The 16,677-nt window shown below is 38.0% G+C and overlaps 1 protein-coding gene across 1 annotated transcript in view; it reads left to right on the top strand.

Moving 5' to 3' along the window:
* Positions 1-16,677, top strand: part of MAN1A1 (mannosidase alpha class 1A member 1) — a 216,474-nt gene that overhangs the window by 180,112 nt on the left and 19,685 nt on the right. The window contains exon 9 of the mRNA XM_063443480.1: positions 6,490-6,709. Within this exon, the coding sequence (XP_063299550.1) occupies positions 6,490-6,709 (220 nt within the window). The remainder of the gene's footprint in view (positions 1-6,489; positions 6,710-16,677) is intronic.

Consider the following 16,677-nt stretch of genomic DNA (forward strand, 5'->3'; position numbering starts at 1 on the left):
CCCAAGATATTGCAAATGGGATATGTCCAGTCTTTTTTAGTAGCCACTTAGTCACAAACCCTAGCCAAAGTTAGCATTTATATTTGTTTGTGTGTTCAAAATGCAAAACACAATTATGAACGCTAACTTTGGCCAGTGTTTGTGACCAAATGGCTACTAAAAAAGACTGGACATACCCCATTTGCAATACCTTGGGTTGTCTACTATTGCAAATGGTATGCCATTATGGGTGTAAATTTTATTCCTGGGCTACTATACAGTCCCAAAGGCAATGTAACCAATCTGGCGAATTTCAATTTCATATGTAACGTGCTATATTTGACCCTGTAACTTCCCAAAACACCATAAAACCTGTACGTAGGGGGTACTTTTTTTACACGTGAGACTTTGCTGAATACAAATGTGTATTTTATTGCAGTAAAAGCAAACCGTATTATGACATTGACAGTTACAAATGTCATGTAGAACTAAATAAATAACATTTCTTATTTTCACCCATTTTTTTCATATTAAATTATGTTTCATAGCTAAATATTTGATATTAAATGAAAGCTCTGTTTCCTTTGAATAAAATGATATATAATAAGGGGAGTGTACTGATAAATATTTTTTTAATTAAATCCCCATATTCTGATCCTTTAGCTATGATGCACATTCAGCCTGGAAATTAGATATCTTGGATAAATTAGGTTACCTGTTCATTTCCAGTGTAGATCTGGGGATTTTGTGACCTTAAATTTCCTATTAGCTTGCTGCGATTATGGAAAATGTATTTTAGCTGGTTTCACTGGTGGATATCAAAAGTCCATTTCCAACTGCTTTTGTCAAGACAGTTCACAATATTTAAAGGAGCACCAGAGTGTCAGGAATACAAACATGTATTCATGATACTATAGTTCTGATAGCGCTTTTTATTCAGGGCTGGCTCTGCCTCCTTATCTGAGATCATCAGACTTGATTATCTCAGGTAATCCAATGCTTTTCCATAAGAAAATATTGGGAGACTATTGCGTATGTGTGTCAAAGCACTACACCAATCAGCATCTCCTCCTATAGATTGAATCAATGCATCGCTATAGGGTACATTCAGCACCTCCTTGGAGACTCTGAACATCACTCGGGTAGCACCTCCAGTGGCAGTCTCTAGTGACTCTGAAAAGGCAGTGTACATTAAAAAGTATTTGGGGTCATACTATGCACACCAGAACAACTACATTAAAGGGACATTATTGTCACCAAAACAACTTTAGATTAATTAAGTAGCTTAATGTATAGATCATTCCTCTGAAGTTTAACCCTCCTAAGTTTAACTCCTAAATGGCAGTGAATTGAGCAGTGAAATAATTTTTGTTTGTTTATGCAGCCCTAGCCACACTTCTTCAGGCTGTGACTGACACAGTCTGCATGAAAAAAAAATGGTTTCATTTTCAATCTGAGGTAACTTACTTTAAAAATGTTTATCTCCTGCTCTGTAAATTGAACTTTAATTGCATACCGGAGGGTCATACTGTGTCCAGCAAGCTATTAACAGAGATGGAGATAAGAAATTAAACAGAATTTGCAATAAAGGAAGTGTAAACATTAGATCTCGCTTTACAAGAAGTGTTTACAAAGGCTGTGCAAGTCACATGAAGGGAGGTGTGCCTAGGGCATAAACAAAGTGATTTAACTCCTAAATGTCAGAGAATGATCTATACACCAAAACTGCTTCATTAAGCCAAAGTTGTATTTGTGACCATAGCATCCCTTTAAGCTGTAGTTGCTCGGGTGACTGTAGAGTCCCTTTAAAGTAACACTGTGGGCACCAATTTATGCTCTTTTTATTTTGTAAACACAAAAAAGTATTTGCATTTATACAAAACCATTTTATGCAGCTGTAATGTATTGATAAAATGTAACATACACATACAATATAAAATGGGTCCCTTTAACTATTTCATGTGGACCATACTTGTTCCCCTCTTTATGTTGATCAAATTAAATCTAAAAAAACATTGACTTTCTCTACAATTTGTCTCAGAAAAGTAAATTTTGGAAAAGACCGCCAAATTTAGAGTGGCAGGAAAAAGAAGTGTAACAAAACACTTTTTTTCTAGTGGGAAAACAGTATCCGAAAGTTTGATAAATCAGTTGTGCTGCCGAAAAAGTGTCATACATTAAAAAATTACTGTGAGGGTGCAAAAGTAAGTAAACAAAATAGACAACTTTAATAAATTGCAGCGGTAATAAACAAAAAGCTCAAAACTGTCTGCAACACTTTGATAAATCTCCAAGGAGTTGTTTACAACTTTGCTGCATTGCTCTCCAGTACATATGTCCTGTGGTGTGCTGTGAGCACCTACTAAATGCCCATGAATTTTATGACCAAGTGATCTAAAAGGCTCCGGCTCATTGAATCATGTATCTATGAATTACGGAAGGCAGCATATCCAGCCAACAAACATGTTGTAATTGTTAAAGATCGTGTAAACCATAAAAATGTTTGCATCTTTTATGAGCAATGCTTTTACTTGATATTTTTTTCTCTGGCTTACACTACTGTTTTCCAGATGTAAGAATAAGCTGAACCTGATTAGTGGCAGCTTCAGACAGCAATTTTCTGGGAAAGCTGGAAAGCTGTGAAAGCTGGATTTCTCTTAATCACTTTTGATGCTCTTAAGGGAGGCTTCTTTAGCTTACTTTCACAACACTTTCTAACATTGGTGCTGGCCCCGCCCTCGATCTGCCTCCTTGGATGACATCATCAGAATTGATTATATCATCCAATCCAATGCTTTCCCATTAGATCATTTTTGTTATTTTTTTTTAGCCTTACTACCTTTTTTTGAAGGCATTTTCATGCTCATTAACATATCTCTGAAGGTGAGTGTAGTATACACAGTGATGGTATAATCCACCAAACTCCCCTTCCATGCTGTTTTCCCATTTTGAATGTAATGGTTTATTTTTGCCTATCTTCTTGTACATTTAAAGGGACACTATAGTGTCATCCCCCTGCCGCCTTGACTGAGATCATCAAACTTGACGACCTCAGCCAATCCAATACTTTCCCATAGGAAAGCATTGAAAGGCTATCGCACGTGCACTGCAAAATGCAGCACTGCACCATTAGCATCTCCTCATAGAGATGCATTGGCTGCCGACTGAGTGACTGCCACTGGAGGTGTCCATACAGTAATGTAAACCCTTTCCTCTGAAAAGGCAGTGTTTACATTAAAACGCCTGCAGGGACAAGCTATAAACACCAGAACAACTACTTTAAGCTGTAGTTGTTCTGGTGACTATAGTGTGTCTTTAATTGTTTTGGAGCTAATTAAGTGCATCCTTGGATCCATGGCCCCGTCTTATCTTTCCTGATTATTTCTTTGTAATCTGTATCATCCTGATCATAGAGACCCCTTTACTATGTCAACCTTGAAATGTGTGGGTCTGACCGTACACTGCAATTTAAGAATACTTTTTAGAAATTAAAGATTAATAAAGGCTGTAATAGTATATTCATTCTGAGTGATGCCTCCTTTTCTAATGCAATTAAAAAACATTTTGCAAGAAAGGCAAGCGTAAGCGCAAAGCTATTGGTTTTGGTGTCTAATTGAGTGTGTGATTGGTTTATAACTAAGCAGGGCAGGGTATCATTCATGCATGCTTCTGGTCATCCATCCATTGTAAAGGTACTGTTCTTTTCTGCTCAAACACCCCCATCTTTGGGAAGAAAATGGGCTCTACATACAAGATAAATTGCCTGTGTTCTACCGCAAGGTAATATGCTTATATCTTCTCCTCGCACACTGTACGTGTTCATTAAGCAGTCATCATTTCTAGCAATAAATTCTGCTTTAATGACAGTTCTACATTACAGTGCACTCTAAAACCCATGTCCTCGCTGCAGAAATTAATCATAAAGCAAAACCCATTGTGACTGAGGACACATCAATTATGTGTTTTAGCATATTGTCCAGAACTTTTTGATATGCAAAATTATAAATATTTCATTGCATTGCTTGGCATGATGGCTTCATTTTTCAAGAGCATTGCCAGTATATTTTTCTGTAGACTTGTTTTGTGTGATGATGAATTGATAGCTTTGTGCTGGTTGAACCAGCTTTTTCCAGGTTGCAATCTGTTCGTCTGTAGCAAAGCATAAGGTTGTTTATCAATACCTTATTTGCATTCATTTAAAGTGTCTGGTGTTCTGTAATTAATTCTAACTGCAATAATGGAAATATCAGCATTTTATTTTAAAGGATACTGTGGCGGGGATAAATGTATGACCATTAACTTGTTAAATGTAAGGTTTTATTAGTGCTATTAAACAACTAGCAATCATGATAAAGTTGTAGGTTGTATATAAATTAACTGTATAATTGTAATTAGTGAATTGCGTGTTTGTATACATATATACAGGGGCGGGCTGGGCAGGGAGGCAATTGCCGCCCCTATATCCAGGGCCGTGTGGGCTGCCAGCTGCCTGCAATATTTTTTTTATTTTTTTTTTTTATGAGCGCATTCAGCGCTCACGCCGTGTTGCCCATCACCTAGCCCCGGCACCTATGTGTCTTTCTCCCCTCTGTGTGTCTCTTTCCAACTCCAGTCCCTATTGGTGTCTCTTTCTCTCCTCCCAGTCCAGCTTTGCCCCCCTACAAAGACTTGTGTGTCACTTTGTTCCCCTTCCCTTCTGTATGTCTCTTTGTTGTGTCTTTGTCTCCGCCTCAGTCCCTCTGTGTGTCTTTCTTCCCTCAGCCTCCCTGTGTGTCTTTCTCCCCCTCACTTCCCCCTCTGTCTTTCTTTTCCCTCTGTCTTTCTCCCCACTCTCCCGATCTCTCTCTCCCCCTTTGTCTCTTTCTCCCCACTCTCCCTGTCTGTCTCTTGCCCCTCTATCTCTTTCTCCCCCTGTGCCTCTCTTGCCCTTCTGTCTCTTTTTCCCCCCTCTGTCTCTCTCTTGCCCCTCTGTCTCTGTCTTCCCCCTCCCCATGTGTCTTTCTTCCCCCCTCCCCCCCCCACCCCCGTGTCTCTTTCTCCCCTCACAATTCCGAGCATGGTCACATCCTAGAGTAATCGGTACTCTATGATATAGCAGTGCTGGGAATTGTGTAAACCACAGGGGAGCATGATAGTCAGCTCTGCCCCTCCCTCAGTCTTCCTGTGCTATCTGACAGCTGCATAACTGTCAGTATTGATGAGTGTGGCGCTGGACCGGCTAGGCGGCCACCAGGCCCTGTGGCACCACCATGCATTACAGGAGTTGCGGCCACCGGCTGCAAGGTAACTATCGGACGCGGCCGGCCCCCTCAGTGTGCCACCGGACCGGCCACTCTGTAGCACCTTCATGCGGCTGGTGGCCGCGATTACCGAAGAATCAGAGCTGTGCAGCCCCCAGTATCCTGGTGGGTCCTGGTCAGGGACATCCTTGGCAATGGAGCAGTTTTAATACAAACCATAGACTGTATAGTTTTGACCTGCTGTTAGTTCTGAACTGGCTCTGTAAAGAGCGCAGCTGTATGGAGTACACTCCATGTAGCACTAATCCACACAGCTCCATAGGACTTGCAGCGTAATTGTGAGTGACATTCTCCTACAGTTGCAAGCTGCATGGATTGGTGCTAAGTGGTGCACACTTCTTGTGGTTATATGTAAATCCCTACCAGCAGGTTAATGTATACAAATGGAAGGAGCTGAGGGAAGAAATCTTAATTTGCTGTCATATGAGCAACTAAAGGGAGGAATGGGCAATGCAGTGGAGGAGAGAATGGACTATTAGTAGTAGTCAGGAGAGGGAAGAGTTGGTTAATGCATCTGGTCAGGGGTAGAGGGCTTATTGTTACTAGATTGGAGGAGAGAACAGGCTTTTTATTCTGGTATGGGGTATTGGTACTGCATAGGGAAGAGGCAAATTTTGCTATTGGTAGGGCAGGGCAGTTGGGAATCTTGAGGGAAATGGAGGTTAACATATCAAAATAGTCTTTTATTTGCACACTGTCCAGCCACACAAGAGTCTTGCAATTGCGCACACTCCAGGCGAAATAACCCTCCTTTCATACACAGTGGCACGCCATGAACACTCCTTGAATTAAAACAAAATGCCTTCTGCATGTGTTTGAGGTGGTGAGTAACTTTGTAAAATATTTGTATCACACCATATCAGTGGGTATAATGTATGAAAGACCTAAAGTATGCCATATTATTAACAGCCTCCATTTGTTCCGGAGAAATGTTTATAATCGGTTTTATGCGTCCAATATATTTACTATAAATGAACTGATATTTTTATGGTGAAAAATAACGCTACTGTCTGTTGAACATCCACAGAGTAAGTCTCTTTACCGGTTTATTGCAATGAAACTTCATAATAATTTCAAAATGTTTTAATACTCTATTCATTTATCTATATTTTTTTTTTATTTTTATTTTTTTTGTCATTCAGTAAAATGGTTGCGCAGCAGTAATGCTTTGTTTTGTTTTTGTGATAAAGTATTTGTCTATTTTACACAGGCTATCGAGACTCATTTGATCCGAAAATCTAGTAGTGGCCTGACGTACATTGCTGAATGGAAAGGAGGCCTATTGGAACATAAAATGGGACATTTGACGTGTTTCGCTGGCGGCATGTTTGCACTTGGTGCGGACAGTGCACCCGAAGATAAAACTGGCCATCATATGGAACTCGCAGCTGAAATTGCACGCACTTGTCACGAATCTTATGATCGCACAAGTAAGACATTCTAAATATATTGGATTATACTTTCTTTTTTTTAAGCTTCCTCCTTAGATGGGCTTTAATTCTTAATTGTGTTGGGTGTCACTGCAGTATGGATGATAGTCTCAAATTTTTCAGTATTATTATTACTGGCATTTATATAGCGCAACGAGTACTTTACAAAAGGATGCCAAAAAAAAAATCTATAAAAATCCTCAAATAAAAAAGGCCTGCAGGCAATAATATTCTGAAATATGATATGCTTTTTACTGGTAATCACCAGCTTATTTAGTGAATCTCTCTATCAGCTCCATTTAAATAGACAAAATGTTCTGTTCTCATGTTCCGGCAATTTAACACCTTAAGGACACATGACGTGTGTGACACGTCATGATTCCCTTTTATTCCAGAAGTTTGGTCCTTAAGGGGTTAACGTCCCTTTCGGTCATGCGTAGTGACACCTTTAGCTTATCTTACGGCTTGTGTTCCATATAAAATGCTTGGGCATTTTCATGTTAATGCATAGTTAAAGGAACACTATAGTCACGTAGACAACTTTAGCTTAATGAAGCAGATTTAGTGTATAGATCATGCCAGGTTTTACTGCTCAATTCACTGCCATTTAGGTGTTAAATCACTTTGTTTTGGTTTATGCAGCCCTTGCCACACCTCCCCTGATTCTGATTGACACAGGCTGCATGAAAAAAAAACTGTATCGTGTTTCACTTTCAATCAGATGTAATTTACCTTAAACAATTGTATATCTTTCTCTGTAAATTGAACTTTAATCACATACAGGAGGCTCTTGCAGGGTCTAGCAAGCTATTAACATAGCAGGTGATAAGAAAATGTAAATTATTCTCACAGGTATGACCTTTACCTGTCTGCCTGGAGACCTTGGGTGTATTTCATGACCAGCTCTTTAGGGCAACCATAGGACCAAAATGCAGGGCTCAACATTCTCACAATTCAAGACGTCCAGGGCAAACACACTAGTTAGTCCTAGCCTGGAGTACTCCAGGAGAACCACCAATGCAAACCACGACAGTCAGCACGATAGGGAGATACATAGTTACATAGCTGAAAAGAGACTTGCGTCCATCAAGTTTAGCCTTCTTCACATATGTTTTTGCTGTTGATCCAAAAGAAGGCAAAAAACCCAGTCTGAAGCGCTTCCAATTTTGCAACAAACTAGGAAAAAATTCCTTCTTGACCCCAAAATAGCAGTCAGATGTCTCCTTGGATCAAGCAGCTATTACCCCACTAATTAGAAATTATATCCCTGTATGTTATGTTTTTGCAAGTATTTATCCAATTTCAGTTTAAACATCTGTATAGACTCTGACAAAACCACTTCTTCAGGCAAGGAATTCCATATTCGTATTGCTCTTACTGTACAAAAACCTTTTCTTTGCCTTAGATTCAATCTCCTTTCTTCAAGCCTAAATGTGTGACCTTGTGTCCTATGTATAGCCCTGTTTATAAATAGATTTCCAGATAAAGGTTTGTACTGGCCCCGAATATATTTGTATAATGTTATCATAGCCCCTCTCAGGCGCCGTTTTTCCAAACTAAAGAGATTTACATTTTTTTAACCTTTCTTCATAACTAAAATGCTCCATTCCTTTTATCAATTTTGTAGCTCGTCTCTGCACTTTTTCTAGTGCCATGATATCTTTCTTTACAACAGGTGCCCAAAATTGCACAGCATATTCAAGGTGTGGTCTTACCAGCGACTTATAAAGAGGCAAAATTATATTTTCATCTCGAGAATTTATGCCCCTATTTATACATGACAAAACCTTACTGGCCTTAGCAACGGCAGATTGACATTGCATATTGCTACCTAATTTATTGTCTATAACAATTCCCAAATCCTTCTCGTGTGTGGTTATCCCTAGTTCACTACCATTTAGGGTGTAAATTGCTTGTGCATTCTAAACCCCGAAGTGCATAACTTTGCATTTTTCTACGTTAAATTTAATCTGCCATTTTAGTGCCCAGTCCTCCAATCTATCCAAATCCCTCTGCAGCAAGGCAATATCCTGCTCACATTTTATTACTTTACCAAGTTTTGTGTCATCTGCAAACACTGATACATTGCTTTCAATGCCCATTTCAAGATCATTTATAAATATGTTAAATAGAAGCGGTCCCAAAACAGAACCCTGAGGGGCACCACTTACCACTTTTGTCCAGCTTGAAAATTTACCATTTATGACAACTCGTTGTACTCTATCCTTAAGCCAATGTTCTACCCAAGAACAAGAATATTCATCTAGACCAATTTCTTTTAGTTTGAAGACTAACCTATTGTGAGGAACCGTATCAAATGCCTTGGCAAAATCCATCCACTGCAACACCCTGATCTATATTTCTACTTCTTCGTAGATTGCAATTAGGTTAGTTTGACATGACCTATGTTTCATAAAACCATGCTGATTATTGCTAATAACACAGTTCTTCCCAATGAATTCCTGAATATTATCCCTTAATAGCCATTCAAATAATTTCCCAGTCACAGAAGTTAAGCTCACAGGTCTATAATTTCCAGGCAAGGATTTTGAACGCTTTTTCAATATAGGAACAACATCTGCCTTCCTCCAATCCTCCGGTACAATACCTGAAACAAAAGAATCTTGAAAAATTAAATACAGAGGTTCACTTATTTCCCCACTTAGCTCCTTAAGTACTCGTGGGTGGATACAGTCAGGCCCCAGAACTTTATTTACATTAATTTTCTTTAATAGCTGTAGCACCTTGTCTCGAGTTATCCAATCACAAGTTATCTGCAAGTTTGTTGCAGCAATAATTTGCATATCTCTTGCCATATGATCCTCATTAATAAATACTGAAGAAAAAAAGTTATTTAAAATTTCTGCCTTTTCCTGGTCTTCATTGACTAACAGACCTATCTCTGTTTTCAGTGTACCTACACTTTCATTTTTTGTTTTTTTTAGAATTCATGTACTTGAAAAAAAATTTGGGGTTGGTTTTGCATTCTTTGGCTATCAATTTCTCATTTTCTAGTTTAGCCACTTTAATTATATGTATGTATATACCGGTCACTCCCCCTAAGAAACCCTGCCTACCCTCTGGTCACTGCGGAAAAACCCAGAGGGCCACAGGCCTAAATGGCAGATAAAACCAAAAAAAGTAAAAGCGCGCACACACACACCAAAAAGGAGTGATTACCTGAGATATGGCAAATAGGTATCTCCTCCTTATACACAATGAATAGATTCACTTATAGAAAATCCCTATACAAAAAATATAAACACAGAGAAGGACATAGTGCAACCTGTATATTATATACAATACAAAGGGAAATTCTGAGATGGAATCACTCACACTTTAATGAGCCGTTTAGAAGTAGGCTCAGGACTTATGCAGCTTTCATGTCACTTAAATGGGACATGCACATTTCCTTGAATCCTCAGGCAGGTTCCCCTTAGGTCTCAATAATCATCAAGTTTGGAGTCTGGAGCCAGGAGCCAGGAGTGTCAGGATAAGTAATTTATTTTTAACAAATAGATAAAAGATAAGCAATAAAAAGCAATATTGCACAACGCGTTTCAACCAACTGTTTGTGGTCTTCCTCAGGTGCTCTTCTAAATTACAATGGATATACCACAACTTATATAGGGGGTAGTATTGCAGGCTTGATTACTTAATTTACAGCACTTGTATAAGTAATTTACCTTATATGGTCCGGACCGGATGTGGTCTGCCACCTCCAATATGGCTCCACATCCGGTTCGGAAAAACACAAACAGAATAATACATAAATAACAGAAAGCATCAAAACACAGTATTGATAATTCATATCTTCCTCCCATCATAGTCATCATACGTGATATAATAAGATCATGTGTGACTATGAAGATCGGGGTGTTTAGAGTCCATTCCGGTATTCCGTTGCGTCACTTCCGGTGACGTGTACAGCAATGGAGTCCGTCCGTCACGTCACTTCCGGTTCCGTTAGTAATCGGACGGCGAAAAATCTCTTCCCTCTTCTGAGAGTATAGGAATGTCCATTATCAACTTGAGGGCAAGATGGCCATCTTAAGGGTGGGCAAGCAGTCCCCATATAAACATACTCATACCGCAGAGCAAATATTGCGATACAAATAGAAAAAAGAAGAAATGTACATATTAATTACATCATCCAGCATAAATTTCAATGACTTAAATAAATGTATCTCTTATGTAGCTCACTAAAATGGATAATAGGGAGACTACATTATTTTCAAAGTGCATAAACTTGCTTGATGGACCCGATACAGGGTCACTCTACAAAGATAACTAAAAATCCTATATATACAAAACCAGCTGTCCAGCAGTTTCTTGATCCCAACCGTCAAAACCAAAAAACTTTTTCAATAATAAAAGATATGCCAATAAATAGATAAAATCTATAAAAAATGGCTAAAAAAGGGCCATAAAAATAAAATAGAGAAAAAATTATAATCTCATGCGCGGACTATCTCAAATAATATCAATTATAGCAGCTTATTGATCTCAAAATCAATATTTAAACCTTTAGGGGCCAGGGAACGTAATTCGAAAATCCACTTGGATTCTTTTAAACTAAGAGCTTTGGATATGTCCCCACCTCTCCAACTTTTTCGATAGCAAAAAAACTTAGAAACTTGGGATCCGAACCATGGTGTTGTAAAAAATGTCTGGATAAACTATGGTTCGGAAACCCTTTCTGAATATTTCTAAGATGTTCGCTAATCCTTATCTTAAGTTGGCGGGACGTTTTCCCCACATATTGGTATCCGCAACTACATTGTAAGAGATAAATTACATAGGTAGAATGGCAAGTGATTAAGGTTTTAATATGATACTCTTTTTTAGTAACTGATGAATGGAAGTTTTCTACTTTCTTATTATTCAGTCTTAGGGTGTTGCAGCAGGCTCTGCAAGATCCACAGTAGAAAAAACCCTTTTGTTCTTGTGTCCAGTCACTTAAAAAGTTTCTCGGTACTTCTGTTTTAATAAAGCTAGATGTTACCATTTGTTTAAGGTTTTTAGCACCCCTAAATATACATTTAGGCTTATTACCTATATACTGTTTAATATCCTCCTCATGTTGTAAAATGTGCCAATTCTTATTAATAATTTTTTTAATGGCACCAATGTTACTAGAAAAATTTAAAATAAAGGGGATCTGTTTATTTTGTTCACCTAAATCATTTTTCCTTTTAGATTGCAACAGGGGAGACCTGTCCATGTCCCCAACTTGATCTATTTTTTCTTGCAGATCATCACTTTCATACCCTTTTTGTATCAATTGATTTTTAAGGGACTTAGCCTGACTGATATAGTCCTCTTTTTTGGTACAGTTCCTACGTATCCGAAGGAACTGTCCTTTGGGTATATTGTCCAACCAAGGACGATGGTGGCAACTATCTAGTTCAATAAAACTATTGACATCTACCTTTTTAAAAAAAGTTTTAGTCATTAAAACTTGGTCCTGAATAAAAACGTTAAGATCTAAAAAATCAACACTATTTTTACTCGCATTCTTCGTGAGAGAGATTCCCCACTCATTATCGTTAAGATAAGTAAAAAACTCTAAAAAGGTGTTTTCAGACCCCTTCCAAATGATAAAAATATCGTCGATATATCTCTTGTAGAGGACCAAGTTTGCGCCAAAGTTATGTCCCCCAAAGACGAAAGATCGTTCCCAAAAGGACATAAATAAATTAGCGTAACTTGGCGCAAACTTGGTCCCCATTGCCGTACCCTTGATTTGCATAAAAAACTCCTCCTCAAACCAAAAATAGTTATTGTGCAAAATCATGCGTATTCCCTCCAAAATAAATTTTTTTGGGGATTTTCCATATACCTCAGAAGCCTCAAGATAAAATTTGACGGCTTTGCATCCTATGTCGTGTTGGATGATTGTATAGAGACTTGATACATCGCACGTTGCAAGTAGATAATCATCTTGCCAACTAAAATCTTTTAAAATGTTAAGTAGACTCATAGAGTCTTGTAGAAAGGCTGGAGTCCTCTTAACTAGAGGTTGGAGGTGGTGATCGATATATTGAGATAGTGCAGACAAAACTGAATCAATCCCAGAGACAATGGGGCGTCCTGGGGGGTTGGCCACATCCTTGTGAATTTTGGGCAATATATATATGACAGGAACTCTCGGATATTCAAGGAGTAGGAAGGAAAATTCTTTTTTGTCTAAAATGTTATCCTCTAAACCCTTCTCCAAGAATATTTTCAAATTATTTTTAATTCCTTCTAGAGGATCTTTCTTGAGTTTCACATATGTAGTTGTATCTTTTAGTTGTCTATATATTTCCTGTATATACCAACTCTTATCAAGGATGACTACTCCTCCCCCCTTGTCTGCCGGTTTGACAACTATAGATTTATCCTTTTTAATTGAATCTATAGCTTTTCTCTCTTGAAAGGAGATATTTTGTTCAAATTTGGTAGGGGGCTTAATATTATGTATGTCTTCAAGACATGAGTTCTCAAAAACCTTAATAGTATCCGTTTTGAGAAAAGTGGGAAAAAATCAGACTTTTTCTTCAAATCTGTGTGAACAATTCCCGGATTTACACTCACCAAAGCAGAGTTAACCATTGTTTCTGGTGTAATGGAATTTTGTCTATTAAAAAAAATTTTTAAACACAATTTTCTAGTATAGCGGTTGAGGTCAAGAAATACTTCAAATTTATTTGCTGGACAGCTGGGTACAAATTTAAAACTCTTAGATAGAATCCTCTCTTCTACTTTGGATAGGACCCTATTGGATAAATTAAAAATCTTAGGAGGAGAAGTCCATTTAGAAGAGATTCCCCATATATACCTTTAAAGAACCGTTTTGAGACCCTTAGAACAGAACCTAGGGAGGATGTTTTTTTAGGGAACAGAATGGGGAGGAAAGCCCCGACAAAAGAAACCCCAAGGAAAAGGACCAGAAAATCAGAAGAGGAAAGAGGGGAGGGAGAGGAGGGAGAGATCATGCCGGGAAAAAGGAGGCAGAGGGATGTGAGATAAAGAATATCCGAGAGTACTCCTTGAATATCCGAGAGTTCCTGTCATATATATATTGCCCAAAATTCACAAGGATGTGGCCAACCCCCCAGGACGCCCCATTGTCTCTGGGATTGATTCAGTTTTGTCTGCACTATCTCAATATATCGATCACCACCTCCAACCTCTAGTTAAGAGGACTCCAGCCTTTCTACAAGACTCTATGAGTCTACTTAACATTTTAAAAGATTTTAGTTGGCAAGATGATTATCTACTTGCAACGTGCGATGTATCAAGTCTCTATACAATCATCCAACACGACATAGGATGCAAAGCCGTCGAATTTTATCTTGAGGCTTCTGAGGTATATGGAAAATCCCCAAAAAAATGTATTTTGGAGGGAATACGCATGATTTTGCACAATAACTATTTTTGGTTTGAGGAGGAGTTTTTTATGCAAATCAAGGGTACGGCAATGGGGACCAAGTTTGCGCCAAGTTACGCTAATTTATTTATGTCCTTTTGGGAACGATCTTTCGTCTTTGGGGGACATAACTTTGGCGCAAACTTGGTCCTCTACAAGAGATATATCGACGATATTTTTATCATTTGGAAGGGGTCTGAAAACACCTTTTTAGAGTTTTTTTACTTATCTTAACGATAATGAGTGGGGAATCTCTCTCACGAAGAATGCGAGTAAAAATAGTGTTGATTTTTTTAGATCTTAACGTTTTTATTCAGGACCAAGTTTTAATGACTAAAACTTTTTTTAAAAAGGTAGATGTCAATAGTTTTATTGAACTAGATAGTTGCCACCATCGTCCTTGGTTGGACAATATACCCAAAGGACAGTTCCTTCGGATACGTAGGAACTGTACCAAAAAAGAGGACTATATCAGTCAGGCTATGTCCCTTAAAAATCAATTGATACAAAAAGGGTATGAAAGTGATGATCTGCAAGAAAAAATAGATCAAGTTGGGGACATGGACAGGTCTCCCCTGTTGCAATCTAAAAGGAAAAATGATTTAGGTGAACAAAATAAACAGATCCCCTTTATTTTTAATTTTTCTAGTAACATTGGTGCCATTAAAAAAATTATTAATAAGATTTGGCACATTTTACAACATGAGGAGGATATTAAACAGTATATAGGTAATAAGCCTAAATGTATATTTAGGGGTGCTAAAAACCTTAAACAAATGGCAACATCTAGCTTTATTAAAACAGAAGTACCGAGAAACTTTTTAAGTGACTGGACACAAGAACAAAAGGGTTTTTTCTACTGTGGATCTTGCAGAGCCTGCTGCAACACCCTAAGACTGAATAATAAGAAAGTAGAAAACTTCCATTCATCAGTTACTAAAAAAGAGTATCATATTAAAACCTTAATCACTTGCCATTCTACCTATGTAATTTATCTCTTACAATGTAGTTGCGGATACCAATATGTGGGGAAAACGTCCCGCCAACTTAAGATAAGGATTAGCGAACATCTTAGAAATATTCAGAAAGGGTTTCCGAACCATAGTTTATCCAGACATTTTTTACAACACCATGGTTCGGATCCCAAGTTTCTAAGTTTTTTTGCTATCGAAAAAGTTGTAGGACATTGGAGAGGTGGGGACATATCCAAAGCTCTTAGTTTAAAAGAATCCAAGTGGATTTTCGAATTACGTTCCCTGGCCCCTAAAGGTTTAAATATTGATTTTGAGATCAATAAGCTGCTATAATTGATATTATTTGAGATAGTCCGCGCATGAGATTATTATTTTTTCTCTATTTTATTTTTATGGCTTTTTTTAGCCATTTTTTATGGATTTTATCTATTTATTGGCATATCTTTTATTATTGAAGAAGTTTTTTTGGTTTTGACGGTTGGGATCAAGAAACTGCTGGACAGCTGGTTTTGTATATATAGGATTTTTAGTTATCTTTGTAGAGTGACCCTGTATCGGGTCCATCAAGCAAGTTTATGCACTTTAAAAATAATGTAGTCTCCCTATTATCCATTTTAGTGAGCTACATAAAAGATACATTTATTTAAGTCATTGAAATTTATGCTGGATGATGTAATTAATATGTACATTTCTTCTTTTTTCTATTTGTATCGCAATATTTGCTCTGCGGTATGAGTATGTTTATATGGGGACTGCTTGCCCACCCTTAAGATGGCCACCTTGCCCTCAAGTTGATAATGGACATTCCTATACTCTCAGAAGAGGGAAGAGGTTTTTCGCCGTCCGATTACTAACGGAACCGGAAGTGACGTGACGGACGGACTCCATTGCTGTACACGTCACCGGAAGTGACGCAACGGAATACCGGAATGGACTCTAAACACCCCGATCTTCATAGTCACACATGATCTTATTATATCACGTATGATGACTATGATGGGAGGAAGATATGAATTATCAATACTGTGTGTTTTGATGCTTTCTGTTATTTATGTATTATTCTGTTTGTGTTTTTCCGAACCGGATGTGGAGCCATATTGGAGGTGGCAGACCACATCCGGTCCGGACCATATAAGGTAAATTACTTATACAAGTGCTGTAAATTAAGTAATCAAGCCTGCAATACTACCCCCTATATAAGTTGTGGTATATCCATTGTAATTTAGAAGAGCACCTGAGGAAGACCACAAACAGTTGGTTGAAACGCGTTGTGCAATATTGCTTTTTATTGCTTATCTTTTATCTATTTGTTAAAAATAAATCACTTATCCTGACACTCCTGGCTCCTGGCTCCTGACTCCAAACTTGATGATTATTGAGACCTAAGGGGAACCTGCCTGAGGATTCAAGGAAATGTGCATGTCCCATTTAAGTGACATGAAAGCTGCATAAGTCCTGAGCCTACTTCTAAACGGCTCATTAAAGTGTGAGTGATTCCATCTCAGAATTTCCCTTTGTATTGTATATAATATACAGGTTGCACTATGTCCTTCTCTGTGTTTATATTTTTTGTATAGGGA

Source organism: Pelobates fuscus, chromosome 2 (genome assembly GCF_036172605.1).
Source record: "Pelobates fuscus isolate aPelFus1 chromosome 2, aPelFus1.pri, whole genome shotgun sequence".
Classification (NCBI taxonomy): Eukaryota; Metazoa; Chordata; class Amphibia; order Anura; family Pelobatidae; genus Pelobates; species Pelobates fuscus.